Source organism: Solanum stenotomum, chromosome 12 (genome assembly GCF_019186545.1).
Source record: "Solanum stenotomum isolate F172 chromosome 12, ASM1918654v1, whole genome shotgun sequence".
NCBI classification, from domain to species: domain Eukaryota; kingdom Viridiplantae; phylum Streptophyta; class Magnoliopsida; order Solanales; family Solanaceae; genus Solanum; species Solanum stenotomum.
In genome coordinates, this window is record NC_064293.1 from 45,119,703 (window position 1) to 45,135,448 (window position 15,746).

General features: G+C 32.8%; 4 protein-coding genes across 4 annotated transcripts; 3 read left to right on the forward strand and 1 right to left on the reverse strand.

Annotated features, from left to right (window-relative positions):
* Window positions 1-3,398, forward strand: LOC125847873 (microtubule-associated protein RP/EB family member 1C). Its single transcript, XM_049527588.1, has 6 exons — window positions 1-178; window positions 275-430; window positions 622-728; window positions 2,345-2,588; window positions 2,656-2,769; window positions 2,859-3,398. Exons 1-6 carry the CDS (start codon window positions 71-73, stop codon window positions 3,129-3,131), a joined length of 1,002 nt encoding a protein of 333 aa, XP_049383545.1. The 5' UTR covers window positions 1-70; the 3' UTR covers window positions 3,132-3,398.
* A 567-nt stretch (window positions 3,399-3,965) lies between these two features.
* On the forward strand, window positions 3,966-4,373 carry LOC125847459 (uncharacterized). The gene is made up of 2 exons (XM_049527076.1): window positions 3,966-3,986; window positions 4,102-4,373. The coding sequence occupies exons 1-2, from the start codon at window positions 3,966-3,968 to the stop codon at window positions 4,303-4,305; spliced, it is 225 nt and encodes a 74-aa protein (XP_049383033.1). The 3' UTR covers window positions 4,306-4,373.
* A 594-nt stretch (window positions 4,374-4,967) lies between these two features.
* On the forward strand, window positions 4,968-7,138 carry LOC125849201 (ADP-ribosylation factor 2-B-like). Its single transcript, XM_049529235.1, has 6 exons — window positions 4,968-5,202; window positions 5,329-5,399; window positions 5,837-5,956; window positions 6,049-6,167; window positions 6,754-6,835; window positions 6,930-7,138. Exons 1-6 carry the CDS (start codon window positions 5,055-5,057, stop codon window positions 6,933-6,935), a joined length of 546 nt encoding a protein of 181 aa, XP_049385192.1. The 5' UTR covers window positions 4,968-5,054; the 3' UTR covers window positions 6,936-7,138.
* A 3,308-nt stretch (window positions 7,139-10,446) lies between these two features.
* LOC125848712 (cyclin-D3-2) lies at window positions 10,447-12,349 on the reverse strand. Its single transcript, XM_049528638.1, has 4 exons — window positions 11,637-12,349; window positions 11,318-11,519; window positions 11,076-11,206; window positions 10,447-10,986 (listed from the first exon to the last, which is right to left on the reverse strand). The coding sequence occupies exons 1-4, from the start codon at window positions 12,129-12,131 to the stop codon at window positions 10,723-10,725; spliced, it is 1,092 nt and encodes a 363-aa protein (XP_049384595.1). The 5' UTR covers window positions 12,132-12,349; the 3' UTR covers window positions 10,447-10,722.
* Between the last annotated feature and the right edge of the window lie 3,397 nt (window positions 12,350-15,746).

Below are 15,746 nucleotides of genomic sequence, written 5' to 3' on the forward strand. Positions count from 1 at the left end.
TCAAACTCTGTTTCTCTCTCTACGGAGCCTTCTAGAGATCTTTTCCGACGAGGAGAAAGGTGAAGGAGAAATGGCGGCACACATTGGAATGATGGATGGGGCATACTTCGTCGGTAGATCGGAAATCCTGGCTTGGATCAATTCCACACTTCATCTAAATCTTTCCAAAGTCGAAGAGGTATTGAATCTCTCTTTTACCTACTCTGCAATATCAGTTAAATTTCTAATTCATTAGTGCATCTTTCAAATTGATGCGCTTTTGATCCGCGCACAGGCGTGTACTGGTGCGGTTCATTGCCAGCTAATGGATGCCGCTCACCCAGGGCTAGTCCCTATGCACAAGGTCAATTTCGATGCGAAGAATGAGTATGAGATGATCCAGAACTATAAGGTTCTTCAGGATATATTCACTAAACTCAAGATTACCAAGGTTAATCAATTTTGAAGTTCTGTTTTTTTTAAAAAAAAATTAGTTTTATCCTTGTTAATCTCTTTTGAAAATTATTTTCTATGTTTACTGAGTGACATGCGTTTAAATATTTGGATTTGATCTACGTGGCTGTACAAATTGCTGGTTTTTTTCAAGTCAATTGATGTTAAATTCTGTGTTTGTGGTATTAGCACATTGAGGTTAGCAAATTGGTGAAAGGAAGACCTCTTGACAACCTGGAGTTTATGCAATGGTTGAAGAGATACTGCGATTCTGTTAATGGAGGCAATCTTCACAGGTAACCTTTTCAACCTACGTTTCTCTGTTGCAATTTTTTAATTTAATTCTTTTCAACAACCTTACTTATGGTCTGTGTATGTTTGTGCTGAGGCATGGAATTACTGTTATAATGGAAAAGGTGATAACTGGAAATTAGGGCACAGAAATTGTTCACCAACGTAGAGATAAATAAAGAAAATGTTCAGCAAAGAGAGTTGAATATATTACCTAGATGTATTGAATAGGTAAAATGGGTCATATTTGTTGAGTAAAATTTGGTTGAGTTTATGAAAAGGTTATGAACTTAATTGCCACATTTGCTTGGGTCAAAATGAATTTGTGTTGCAGATCCTATCCCAGCTTGCCCCTTGCAGAACTCAAACTTCACTTGTTTGTCTTGATTTGTTCTGTTTTTTAAATTTCCTAGTTTGCAGCTATGCAATCGAGTTGTTAAATAACTGTACTGAAGCTTTGTATGTTGTTCGGTCTCTTGAAAAATAGCTCTATGTGTCGGATCCTCCAAATGATATGCTATGCATTTTTGGAGTATCTGACATTGGTGCGGCAACATTTGTGAGGATATGAGCAACATAGGATCCTTTCACCTGCATTAGGGCTATGTTTCCACTCTTGTTTTCATTTTTTCTCTTTTTTTTAATAAAGGTTTCTGATGTTTTAATTTTGTTAGTTGTATCGTTATCCAAATTGACCCAATCTTTTGAATTGGTGGATATAGGCTACATCGATTGTAACTTTTGAGTTCAACCAGTTAGTATTCACGGAATTAGGATTTTTAATGGATCAGGGTTGACACCCCTATTCTACAATGATAGAACATATATGTATGGCTACTTTTTAAGCCCACCACAGATCCTATCAAGCTCGTACTCCTTTTCTGAGTTGCAAACTGGAAAAAATAATTATGAACTCTGGAATTCTAAACTGTTAAGATAAGAATATACTGGCCAGAAGCTCTTTTATTCTTCTATCACCAACCACGTCCATCATCATTGTTTCTAGACAATTCTTACTCTCCACCAATGCTTGCAGAGCATGGTGAGTACTCCCAAGTCCATATAGAGAAAGGTTGCGGTATGTTAACAACAACGACAAAAAAGTCAAAAATAGTTAAGTGTTATAATGGATCTTTATGAAAATGAACGTGGCTGGATGTGCTCTCTTCAGCATGTGTTACACCACCACTCGAATATAGTGTTGAATGGGCAAGGGTTTTGAATGAAATATACTTAAATAAGGCAGAATAAATATAGAGGAATTATAGAACCCAACCCTCCAACTAGTTCTTGGTCTGAAAAATAGTTCATAGTTTGTTGATTTATTGTATGAATTGCAAGGTAGCCTTGTGATGCTACTTGTGTAGAATTACTGTATGACCTTTCATATTTATGGTTCTGCCTGCAATGTATGGACTATTAGCTCAATCTTATACTCTCAGAAATTGTTTATGTGCAAGTTAACTTGCATTAAGGATTCCTTGTTTTACTGTTTTGAAGTTGTAATGTAGCATGTGCTCAAGTGAGGGTTATACCTTTGTTCTCAACTAGGAGTACTAAATTGACATAAGAAACTTACCTAATGGAGAACTGTTGTTTCTTTTCTTTATATCAATGACAGTTACAATCCTCTTGAAAGAAGGGAAGGGTGCAAGGGTGCCAAAGAAGTGAACAAAAGATCTGCTCCTTCACAAAATGCTACCAAAAACGCCTCAACTGCTTCAAAGCATGTCTCCCATAACTCTAGAAGAAATGAAGTACTTCATGTAAGCAGCACAAATCAATCTGGTAAGATCTCGAGGCCTTCTTCAAGTGGAGGATCGTCAACCTATTCTGAAACAGAACGTACTGCACATGAACAACAGGTAATACTAATTGATCAGGTATGGTTTTGTTTGAACCACTGAAGACTTATTACTAAATTCAATGCAGATTACGGAGTTGAAGTTATCAGTGGATAGTCTTGAAAAGGAAAGGGACTTCTACTTTTCAAAGTTGAGGGACATTGAAATCCTGTGTCAATGTCCAGAGATTGAAAACCTACCTGTACTACTCTTTCTATTCTCTAATCAGTAAAGTTATGCAGATTTTTTATAGCAGCATATTCAATTTCGTTTTTATCTTATATCTTACAGGTGGTTGATGCAGTGAAGAGGATTCTGTATGCTATGGATGATGATGCATCACTTGTAGATACTGAAGCCATGGTATCTGAGCAACACCAGCAAGTAGAGACATTGAGTTGCATATCTGAAGAGGCAGAAGAAAGGCTGAGGGTAGACACTCAAAAGAGGAAAAACATTGTCAATGTTGATGTTGACCTTGCTGCCAGCAACACATTGTCTCCAAGGCAAAGGATTTCTGATGCTTCTGATGTCCATTGCAGTGGATCTCTTGTGACATATTGATCAACCTTGTCTCTTGGATAAATGATTGGGGAATAATTCCTGCTACCGTCTTTGTTACTCTAGATATATGTTGTCTGAGCATACTTCATTTCTAAGCAATACCGTTTGAGGAATTCCTTCAGTATAGAAGTAGTGAATATAAAAGCCTATCTGGTTTGTCTGATTGTCTTTTGTGTACAACATTGCCCTATGTTATTATTGTTCTATAGCAAGTATTGGCAACTGTACTGGTTGCTTTGTAGTCACTGCACTGTAGTGCAAGTCATGATGATTACTGTGGTTTAATGGATACTTAAGTTTCAGTCGTCTTTTTGCGTATCAATTTTCATTTCTTATCCAGTGACTTTAGCTTATTTGTTTTATTATTACTAGCACTATCAGGAATTTCACCATGGTGAATGTATGTGGAATTAAATACTAACTACTATGTCAAATTTGTAATGTATATAAACTTTTAATTGATGCACAATTGAAAGAATACCACATAAGAGTTTCTTGGTTCAAATTTTGTTACATCTTGTCTTCACAAATTATTTACATAATTGGTCAACAAAATATAATCAGACTTGCATGTAGTGTGTATTAAATATGTAATTATGTATGCCATCTCTATCTATATGGTAATTGGCATAGGATTTTGATTTTTGAGGAAATAACAAAACATAAAATTAGAACCAACTGAAACGACCAATCTCTAGGTAACCACCAGTTCGCACAATAGACGGCCTTAAAATTAGGACCAATCACTCACATAAAAGTCTTTCCCCTTTAAGAAATCCAGATTTACAATTTGGAATAGTAGCTATCGTTATTGTTGAACAAGAATTCTGCAATATGAATTCATCAACCAATAAGGTATGATTTGTAGATCCAAATCACTCTTTTCTTTTTTTGTCTTGCCCGTCAAAAAAATGGAAATTTGTGTATCATATTTTGTTAGTATTTACTTAAAAAGATATTGACATTACAGGGTACACAGGATGTGAAGGCACCAAACCAAATGGAAAGTGTGAATTACGAATCATCAGTTGGACAAGGGCAAGAACAAAGACCTGTAGAAGTAATTCATCAGCCACAAATTCAATCAAACACTAGCGGTGGTGTATTAGCTAATGCTGCTGCCTCTGTTGCATCCACCCTTGAGTCCGCCAAAAGAGCTATTTCACGGAAATAACTCCATAATATATATATCTCTTGTCTAATTTTTCTAATACCTACTTGTTTATTTCTAAATGCGAAAACTTCTTCATGTGACTCTATCGTCTAACCTACACGTTCGATGGGTCCATACTTTAGTCTTCAGAAAATATTCATCATGATATCTATTAATATTATTCACTACTCTTGTATAAATATTTGACTCATTTTAGAGATATATTGTTAATCATAATTACTAGTGTTTCTGTTATGTTAAGTCAAATTAATTAAGAGAGTAAACGAGACAAGAAAATATACAAGGATGAAATCGGACTTCTAAGTTTATATAATCTTGTCCTATTTTCTTGATTTTTTACGTGACTCAAACTTCTAACCTGTATTATTCTCACTCTTTTATAAAAGATAAAGTTCGATTTATTGCATTGCCAACGATTCTTTACTTCTCATACAAGTAATATGTGATTTGTTTGTATTTGCAAATTTAAAAAGGGAACCTGCTTTTAGTACACGTACGAATTATCACTAACGGATTGAGAGTATATTGTTAAAAGACAGATGCTTTCTTAGCCAAAAAGTGAAATAAGAATAATTTGCATACTTTATTCTCCTCAAGCATTATCAGAATCATATTCTCTTCTTCTTCTTTTTTCCCCTTTAAGATCCGAAAAAAATGCGATTCATTATTTGTATACAAAAACTATAGGCTTGTAGGGAAGTGTGATAAACTAAGTTGTCTTTGAACAAGTAGTAGTTCATTGTAGAGCAATGGGTATGTCAATTTCCAAGTTTGTAAAAATGTTATTTGCAAAGAAAGAGATGAGAATATTAATGGTAGGACTCGATGCGGCTGGCAAAACAACCATCTTGTACAAGTTAAAACTCGGGGAAATTGTCACTACCATACCTACTATTGGTATTTTTGCTATATACGTTTAATTACTACGAATTCTATATAGGTTCAATTGCAAAGAAAAAACTTACATAATATTTTCTCGAATATTTGATTATTATTTTTAATATATACATTAATTGAAACCAGGATTTAACGTGGAGACAGTGGAGTACAAGAATTCCAGCTTCACAGTATGGGATGTGGGTGGACAAGATAAGGTATTTAATAAATTAATTCTCACATATATATATATGTTAAAGAATGACAAAAGTCCCACATCGGTGGTTAATGAGATGGGTGGACTCCTTATAAGGCTTGGGCAATCCTTCTCCCTTTGAGCTAGCTTTTGGGGTGTGAGTTAGGCTTAAGACCTAATCTAACATGGTATCAGAGCAGAGCCCGTCTTACCCGATGTTGGAGCCCCCAAAATAAAAAATTGCCCATGCACCAGATACTAAGCACTGGGCCACATCGGTGGTTAATGAGATGGGTGGACTCCTTATAAGGCTTGGACAATCCTCCTCCCTTTGAGCTAGCTTTTGGGGTGTGAGGTAGGCCTAAGACCTAATTTAACAATATATATATATATATATTATTAGAATGAAAGTTAGTTACTAGGTTGATGATGATTATATTAATGTAATTAATTGTACAGATCCGGCCTCTATGGAGGCACTATTTTCAGAACACACATGGTCTAATATTTGTTGTAGACAGTAATGATCGAGATCGAATTTCAGAAGCCAGAGATGAGCTACATCGCATGCTTAATGAGGTAAAATACTCTCCGTCCCATATTAATTGTCACATCGATGATGGATAATTCATAAATTCTCGTAACTTTGTACAAATTCATGTGTTATGTAGGAAGAATTACGAGGCGCTACAATTCTTGTATTCGCGAATAAACAAGACCTTCCAAATGCTATGAATGTTGCAGATATCACCGATAAACTTGGCTTGCATTCACTCCGACAACGACGCTGGTAAACCACAAACTTAATATTATATCACACCGCAAAAGAATTTTTGCAGATTATCTAATATGTTATTAATAGTATTATTATTATTATATGTAATTCCCCATGATGAAGTGAAATTAGTTTTATGAAAATAAGGTGTTACAAGTGAAATTATGCTAATAGGTAGTACAATTTTTGTAGGAATTTTAATATTTTTTGTCAGCAGACTAAAATAACACTACAACAAATATGATCATTAGCGGTAATTAATTGCCGTGGCAATTAGCACTCTTTGTATATGTCCCTAAAGCCTTTAGCGACATTGGTTTTAATGACACTTAAATAATGTCAGTAAAGACTTTAGTACTCTTTATTAATGTCAATATTTATTGACGCTAAAAGTTGTTTTTGTTGTAGTGTCACCTGCCTAGCCGTAATAGTAATTAGTTCGTATTTGGTGTATACTCAATGGATAATACAAGTATAATAATAAGTGTGTTAATCGATATACACACTCAATAGAGGAGTGTGTTAAAAGATCTGAAAAACTTTGTTCTATTCAAATTGTAAGAGGGCAAGAGATCTCATTTTTCTCCGTGTTTTTTTTTAGGTACATTCAGAGTGCTTGTGCAACATCTGGACAGGGACTTTATGAAGGTCTTGATTGGTTATCACATAATATCACTGGCAAGGCAAGAACATTATGGCCTTTTCACCTCCTCTTTTAATTTCATTTTTTTCTCACCAAAACAAAACTTAATTTACTTGGTTAAATCATAATTGCAGGCATAAATTCAAAGCAGCATCCAGCTCAAGAAAATCCTCTTCTTTAAACCCCCAAACGCGTTGATTTTAATAGAAGCTATGACTATACGTATATTCTGATGCAACATTTCATTATTGTAAACTATAGTATTGAATTCCATGATTTTTGCCTATCCGTGTATGATTGAATTTCATAATTTATGACTTTATGTATATGGTTGAAAAATTAAAGTCACTGGATATTCCCAATGTAGACTATAGGGTAAATTCAATATGATAATTAAACACTCATCAACATTCACGACTTCATTCTCCTTTTAAGGCTTATCCGAAAGAGAATATCGTAATTCTTCACGGTGAATATCTAAACGGGTTATTTGATGTTCAGTAATTCTTGTTTAAGCAATTCATACATATTTTGATCTAAGATTACACTCTTCCGAAGTTAAGCAGTAACATATTCTTCCATAAATCTAAAAATATAAAAGAAATTAACAATGCGTTTTCACAACTCAACTGCTACATCAATTCTGTTCCATTTAATCTCTATTTCATGGCGGAATATTTTTCGGGCTAAGTAATATTACTTAAAATGCTAGACGCGCAAATAATGGTTGTGGTTTTGGGAATAAATTTGAGAATAATCAATAATGTAATGAAACTTCATGATGTATCAAATGACATTAATCATTGATAAGTTTGATTTTTTAAATTTTATAATGGAAGAACTTACTACCTGAGCCCTTAAACAGCCTTAACCAAAGAAGGCCCATACAGCCACATATTGTTACTTCAATTGTCTTAATTGACCTAATATCTTAGGAACAAGAATAAAGTGTAGTTATTGACCACCAATGTTTTTTTATTAAATTCAATGCAATAATACATAAATGTAAAGTTGAAACATAAATCTAACGGAAGCTGCTAATCATTTATTTTTCAACAATGTCATGCTACACCACAATGAAAATTTAATGTGGATCGAAATCTCACTAAGACGCACTAAGATCGAGTCAAACTTCAATAATAAACATGTCATGACATATCTGCAACAACACGCATGTAATATCTAGGTCGATCTCAGCCAGTTCCTGTGTTTTAGCTGGGCAATTCGACTCACCTATCTACTATAATCGAATGTAACGGCCATCTTGAACGACAAAATATACATTATTTACTTTTTTTTTCTTCACCTCTTGTACTTGCAGCTTGGACATACAATTATAAGTTTGTAACGCTCCAAACTCGGAGACACATACCATTTGGGAAATCAAAATAACGCTAGAATGCAACATTAACCGCTTGTCTTTCTCTATGTATATCATCAATTATTATCATTACTTCGGTCTTTACAAATTGGTTTCATTTTTACAATGTCAATGTATATTTATCTAACTAGTCGATTTTACGGTCCTCATATGATGAGACACATTTGCACACTCTGAAATCATAAGCAAAATGTAGAAATTTTGTGGAAAGAGAGAGGAGCAGGTATATGCAGGGCCCAGGGCCTCAAGTAATTAATTACGTATGACATTTGTGCTACGGCACAATTAATCGTCTTTGTTTGTTCATATCTACAACGTAATAACAAGTCTATCAGCTATGTTTGATCTTGTTTTCTGCAAGGTCTTATATAGTACTATCTACACAAATGTTAAAAAAGACAGCTCCTCATGTTTGGTCCTCAACCTATTTCATCAGAGCATTAATTAATAGAACAAATAAGTACTGAAAAAATTGAATCATTTCTTTTTAAAAAATTTATATAAGAAACAAGTTCAACCTTAGCTGTCCCCCATCTACAATTTCCCCTTTTGTTTGATCTATCACATGATGAATACTGTAGTTTTGCCTTTTTCATAATCTGTTTCCAATTGTCTTATGTTTTTTCTAAAAAAATCATCTAGTCTAGTCTTAAAATAGAAGGTTAGCTTAAAGTGATTCAAAGACAAAAAGTTGATTTAAATGATAATAATTCTTCTTAGTCTTCAATGTTAGTAGCCTACAAAATAAAGTGCCACAAAGTTGCCTAACCTTTAATATCCAAGAATTGCATACAGATACAAACACCTATAATTTGTTGGTGATTTTAATATCCTCTTTATTAGGGTATCAAGATTCTCATCTGTTTTGCCAATATATGATATATGGTAGGTACCAAATTGGACCAATATTACCAACCAGTGGTATTGGGTTTTGGGTGAGTCCGTACCGTGTCGCGTTGGTTAGGGAGTAATGCAAAACTTCTTAGCACGAATTCGGATTTAGTCGGACTCCAACGTAGGTATTAGACACGGAATGGAAAACCAAAAAAAATAAAACTGGACCAATATTGTATTTGTCTTTGCCTCACACCAGTATTTAGGAAAATATTCAAAACCCAAACTTGTTTTTTTTTTTTGTTGTGTGTGTGAAGGAATAATGCACAATACTCTAGTAAATATTGCAGAGTAGAACAGAGACAAAGAAAAGGAAAGATGAAAAAAGAAAAGAAACTCTATTATCTAGGAGATGTATAATTTGCCAGCGGAGTTTACTCCTAGAGTTGTGGTCAAACTAGCAAGTTTTTTAACGTTATATTATAGTGTTGTTATTCTAAAATAATTGGGTGGTCCCTAATTAAGAGTATCATTACATAACGACTTTCAAACACACTCAGGACCCAAAGATTGGTCACTTTCTACTGCTTAAGAAAGTTGTAAGTTCTGCATCCATTATTGTACATCAAAATGTTATCATATATACTAGTACGATATATGGCAGCTAAGAATCCGTTTAGTAGTCACAACAATCATTTTTATCTGTCTTGTCTTCTCAAGGGCGGAGCTAGAAGTTCAGGTACAAATTCAGCCGAATCTAGTAACTTTTGCTCAAATATTGTTTTGGTATTAAGAAGTTTTATTAAATATGTATAAACATTTACGTTTAGAACTCAATTATTAACACTTGAAATCATCATTAGATCATCTTAATGATGACATTGTGTTATGCATATCGGGCTTACGTATTCAAGCATACAGCATCAAGTAGTTTCACTTTCTCCTACCAATTATGTGCCTAGAAGTGGACTATATTGACAAGACACATAGTAAGTAGACAAGGATTGCTATAAAACCAGGGGCAAGTATGAATTAGGGACAGTAAATTCAATGGTGCATCACCTACTAGTACTTTTGGATTAGCTAATAAGTAAACAAAAGTGTATGAATGGTTCATTGTTTTTCAAAATAAGGTCTAAGTTTAGGAGAAAAGTCTATGCAACAACTACTGAAATCCCACTGGCCGACAATCTATTCCTGCCCTCGAGACATCTCTCCACATTCTAATTTAATATACTACTACTTCAGTAGCATATAGTCTAATGCCAACCTGTCTTACTTTGAAAATCTTTCAAAGAACATATAATCCATTTCTTGAAAAAACAGATAAACATGGGGGCATACATCTCTATCTATGATCCCACATCCAAGAATCAGGATCAAGGTATGGCTTTTCACAACATTCATCTTTGACATACAAAGGAAACATAATAATTGATATCTTGGAATCATAATTCATCGATGATAATGATTGTATTCAACATAATTCAGCAGCATTGATTCAACTCAAGGGAAAACTCCACCAATCCCATATCCAATGAAGGAGGGGGGTGGAGTTGATGTTCACATAGTCTAGATCATCGGACAAATTAAGTCCAGTAAAACTTAAATGGAGCATCAGAGCATTGTGCAATTGCATTTTTAAGAGAACATACCAAAAAAGAGAGTAACCATTGCCGAAATACTAGATAATCTAGAGAACAAGATATCGTTCAGTGAAGATTACTACCCAGTGGAGCTAGTGTCATTCGCTGATCTTGAGTTTTGTTTCTCTTATACTGAGGCTCAGGTGAGGATGAAATCGAAGATGCTACTGACCATGATTCATTCGAGCTCTCGCTACTAAAATATGCATCAATAACACCACTTGGACTACCAGGTACCGAATGATGTTTGCGCTTGAGACTTTGGCAGAGCTTGTAACATGAAGTGCCCATTAGCTCAAGAATAAGATCATTGCATTCCTCAAAGCTGTCCTGTTTATTGATCAAGAACTTTAATGTTACAATAGACTCAATGCTAATCAAATTTAGATGTTAAAATTCAAATGTGAAAGACAACAGACCTTTCTGACTTTAAGAACACTCATGAGCTGATTCTGGTATTCCATAGCATTGTTAGGCTCAATCTCATTGATCACATAAAACATTGATGCAGTTGCAATAACAGATGGAGGATAATGCAAGAGCCTAGAATCTGCATTTGATTCGAATAGTTTGATGATCAACCACTAGTACTAATTGTAGAACAAAAGATTTCTATTTCATCAATGAAACAATCAAAATCAAAAGCAGGTAGATTTCTCACCAGTGATAATATCAAGAATGAGGCGTTCACACTTCTTAAGAAAATCCAAATGCAGGTTGGTCATGAATCCAAATCTCCTCATTATATGATCAATGAAAGATAACGGTGTCACCAGATTCATTTTCCACTTAAGAGTAGAAAGCACCAAGAGTTCCATTCTCTGTATAGTCTTTGCCTCAAACACAAATTTAGAATCAACAACCTAAAACAATAAAAACAGAATCAGCATTAGATACAACAGACTCCCTAAATGAACACATAAAAACTGACACTCAGACATTTATACAAACACCAGCATTGCACATTTCAAGAAACATACTTGTAGGTCTAACAAAAGGGGAACTTGGGTCTCCTCCACTTTAGCAGCAATGGAAAGACAGGCAACAGCAGCAAGCTGACTCATCCAAGGCTTATCTTTCTGAAAGCACAATCCAGACACAAACCTATCAAAATAGCTCACAGCTAAAACAGCAGTGGTAGCAGTAAAACCATAGTAACCAATGACCCTCAACATCCAATCCAAAGCCTCTTTTCTAACCCCCATTAAAGACCCATCTGAGATTAAAGATTCAAAACCCAAATGAAACTCTTTTTCCTTTGATAAAAGTGTGGCAAGCTCATCATGTTCCCAAAACATGTCACATTCTAATAAAGGCAGAGTCTTTTTAACATTTTCAACCCATTTTTCATTTCCCACATCTAAACTAGACCATTCACCTAAATCATCATCCAAGAATCGATCTTCCTCACAGTAAAGGCCATCAAGAAGAGCAGAAATAGGATTTTGGAGCTGGGAATCTAAAGTGAAAACCATCTTCTCCTTCTTCTAGAGGGAAGAAGACAATGAAGGCTCTACTCATTATCTTTAAGGTAAGCCAAAACTCAATCTTGGACCCAGTAACATATCTGTTGCTTGGCTTATGGGTTTTTTCTCTCTCTAAAGGACAGAAAAAAAAAAAAAGGAAAGAGAGAGAGAGGGAGAATAGGAAGTGCCAAAAGGAGAAGAGAGTAGAGTAGAGTAGAGGAGGGCAACCAAAGAAGTAAGCAGAGGAGGGATTTTATATGAGGGAGCTTTCACGCCTGTCCTTTTTTTTTCCAAAAAATCTCTACATCTTTTTCACAGTCATATATATATATATATATATATAATAATAATATCTCTATTCTTTAACGTGTTTGTGTTTCAAAGTTCTTTTGGGTGGGAGTCTTTGCCGCGCTAGCCAAATGGCGCACATTCACTCAAAACGTTGTATCTCTGTTATTTTTGATTCAATTTATTTGTCTTTTATTCTCTTTTTAGTTTGTTTCAAATAATTTCGTTCTTTTGTCAAGTTCTTAATTTTAATTTTTCACCTGATATATTTATAATAAAACTCCATGATATAGTTACTATGTAGTGTTTGATCTTAAATTTTCAAATATTTTAAAAAAATTATATGTTTATGAAGTTTGAATTAATGTGTCAACTTGTTTTTGTCCATGACTTTTTAAAACATACTTATTTCATTTTTATTTTTTTTATTTAAAAATATGACTTGTACTCTTAAAATCTAAAAATATTCAATCATATCAAACAAAAAACATACTTATTAATCTCAAAAGTTATCCGGAACTTTCACTTACGATATCATTATCACAAATAATAATCATACATAGTAATAAGTTTGATACTCCCTCCATTTCATATTAATTGAATTGTTGAGGTGTTTCAATTAATATGAAATGGAAAGAGTACAAAATTATAATTATTAATAAAAAGCTACATAATAAATTATCCAAGATCATAAAATAAAATGTTAATAAAATCTGTTAATACCAAAATTACTAATTACTACAATTCGTCAATTACGTTTATTAATGAAGATTTATCATTGCAAATAAATAGATAATATATAACAACAACAATAACTAGTTGTTCTTTAATATAATTTTTCAATGTTATACCACCAATTGGATCGACGAGCATTTTTAACCCAAAAACTAAAAATTCATGGAATGTCACTCATCCCGCTTCCCACGAAGCGGTAAGGGGTCTGTGTATTATAATATCTTCAAAGTGATATTGATATACGGATTAGTTGGGTCATAATTTTATATATAAAATATACAATTTTTGGCATAAGATCTAAATAAAAACCAATTATATATTGGCCTAAAACATGTTTGAAGTAGAATTTGAAATTTAAAGATTTGATTTTCAATATCTCTCAAAAACAAAATAAATTTTACGATCAAATAAATATTTACCATTTAAAAAAAAATCCATAATTTATGGTCAAACGGGTATAAGTACCGCACTAAAAATTGGTTCTTAGATCTTAACATAGTTAACATTTAACAATGTGAATTTAAGACGTTATTTACCTGATAAGTATTGAAATGTACGTTTCAAAAATTAAGTCATTGATTGTCATAATTTAATTTCTAAAAAGCATTTTCCCTCGAAAGGGAAAATAAACAAAATTATTTTCTTTCATAACTATTTCAATTTTTAGCAAATATATCGGCATTATATATATTATCAACCTATAATACTCACAAGTTTTAATTAAGAAAATTGTTTAATTGATAATTTTTCTTTTGTTTTTTCACTCGATAATCAAGCATCTAAAATATTTCTCAGAAAAAAGTCATTACTACTGAAAGACATTTTTGAGAAAACAACTCTTCGTACGTCATACTAACTTCTATGCAAGGATCAAACAATTAATTACAAATGTAGTTTACCTAATTACCTTCCTAGATGATAAGCTCTATGAGGAAAATCTTTCTTTCTTTGTAAATTCTAATTACATTTTTTGTTCAAGGCACATGTAAGTACAATTTAAATAGCGTAATACAATATTATTATCTTATAATTTCATCTTAAAAGAAAAGACAAATTGAATATGTCAATTTTAGATTTCAAAATTACCAAGTTTTTCCTTTGACAAATTAAGACTCCAATTTTTTCTCATTATAAATAAAACTAATACTAAATCAATATTTCTAATCTCACCTACTGTCTCATCGTGAAAATGGGAAAAATATACGTTGCATCTTTAGATCTCTCTATAAAAAAATACTATTCATATTTTTCTCAATCTTTCCACATCCACATTAGTCACTTCACTCCCATCTCAAGATTAGCTATTTTTATAGATAGAAAAATTGTTTTTGACAAACTCTCAACACACAAGAAAAGAAGGGTACGAAACAGGATTGCAAGCGAAGAATAAAATAATTTCTGGCTTATGAAATTCCACAAGAAAATTTTGAATATTTTCTTAATCAAGTATGAGCTCAAAACTATATGATTGAGCCCTATATTGGTATATCGCATCACCAAAAATCCAAGAGAAAACTTTTATTACCCTTTATGCTCAACAAAATTAAATAGAAAAGCCTTTAGTTGAGCCATAAAAATTTGCACGAATATTCCACAAAAAAAAATGTAACAGCTACTGTTTCTAATTATAAAAAACTTATAATTTAATTTACATCCGCTTAACCCAAAAAGATTAGCGTTTAATTGCGTAATGTGGACAAGAATATATGACGTTTTAAAATAACAACCAGGATATATTAAATCAGCCGATTTGCAAAATCTTTGGCATCTACAAAGTGACAGAATTAGAAAATTCACTAAAAAGGGTTAAAGTATTAAAAAAATAATCATATGAAAAATTAAGGAGATATATAAGTTTCTTTCCCACTAAAAATGTGTATCATATATACTTGCATGGGAATTAATGAAATTGCTAATCTCATTAATAAGGGATGAAGGGTTCATTTCTATATAGGTAAAAATGGAAAATGAGTCAAATATATCTTTCAATTTTGTCATTTAGAGCTAATATATACTCGTTATAAAAGTGACTTATATATACCTCTATAGTTACAAAAGTTGTTGATATACACCCCTATCGTTATAAAAATAAATCATATATACCCCTACCGTTAAAAAATGTCCCACATTTACCCTTCATGGAAGTGAATAAATTTATTTTTTTAAAATTAAAAGTTGTGCGAGAACTATAATTAAATACAACCAAATTAGTGGTATAATTACTCAGCACAATGCACATTTTGACTCTTTTTTTTTCCCCTCACACATGCATGTTCTGAATTCAGCCAATGTGGCTAAAAGTTAAAGAATGAGCTGAGAGAGTTATGTACGTACTAACCCATAATTAATGCTAAAAGAAAGGCTACAGCAATAACAATAGTACTCCCGTTTCAAGTTGTTTGATCTATTCTGACCTGATATGAAATTTAAAAATAGTTTTTTTTACTTGAATTTTGTACTTTAAATTAAAGATATGTTAAATATATTAAAAATATCCTTTAATTTTGTGAATTTAAACATATGTAATGTGAAAAATTGAAATTAAAGAGTTGCTAAATAGGAAAAAAAATCAGTCTTTTTTAAATGAATTAAAATAGAGAG

Bases quoted from the DNA above. Each gene is read 5' to 3' on its own strand.
- LOC125847873 (XM_049527588.1), top strand. From the start codon at position 71: ATGGCGGCACACATTGGAATGATGGATGGGGCATACTTCGTCGGTAGA. The intron at 729-2,344 runs GTAACCTTTTCA...TATCAATGACAG, and splicing joins AATGGAGGCAATCTTCACAG to TTACAATCCTCTTGAAAGAA. The intron at 2,589-2,655 runs GTAATACTAATT...AATTCAATGCAG, and splicing joins GTACTGCACATGAACAACAG to ATTACGGAGTTGAAGTTATC.
- LOC125847459 (XM_049527076.1), top strand. From the start codon at position 3,966: ATGAATTCATCAACCAATAAG. The intron at 3,987-4,101 runs GTATGATTTGTA...TTGACATTACAG, and splicing joins TGAATTCATCAACCAATAAG to GGTACACAGGATGTGAAGGC.
- LOC125849201 (XM_049529235.1), top strand. From the start codon at position 5,055: ATGGGTATGTCAATTTCCAAGTTTGTAAAAATGTTATTTGCAAAGAAA. The intron at 5,400-5,836 runs GTATTTAATAAA...TTAATTGTACAG, and splicing joins ATGTGGGTGGACAAGATAAG to ATCCGGCCTCTATGGAGGCA. The intron at 6,168-6,753 runs GTAAACCACAAA...GTTTTTTTTTAG, and splicing joins TCACTCCGACAACGACGCTG to GTACATTCAGAGTGCTTGTG.
- LOC125848712 (XM_049528638.1), bottom strand. From the start codon at position 12,131: ATGGTTTTCACTTTAGATTCCCAGCTCCAAAATCCTATTTCTGCTCTT. The intron at 11,520-11,636 runs GTATGTTTCTTG...TTATTGTTTTAG, and splicing joins CCCTTTTGTTAGACCTACAA to GTTGTTGATTCTAAATTTGT. The intron at 10,987-11,075 runs GTCTGTTGTCTT...ATCAATAAACAG, and splicing joins GTGTTCTTAAAGTCAGAAAG to GACAGCTTTGAGGAATGCAA.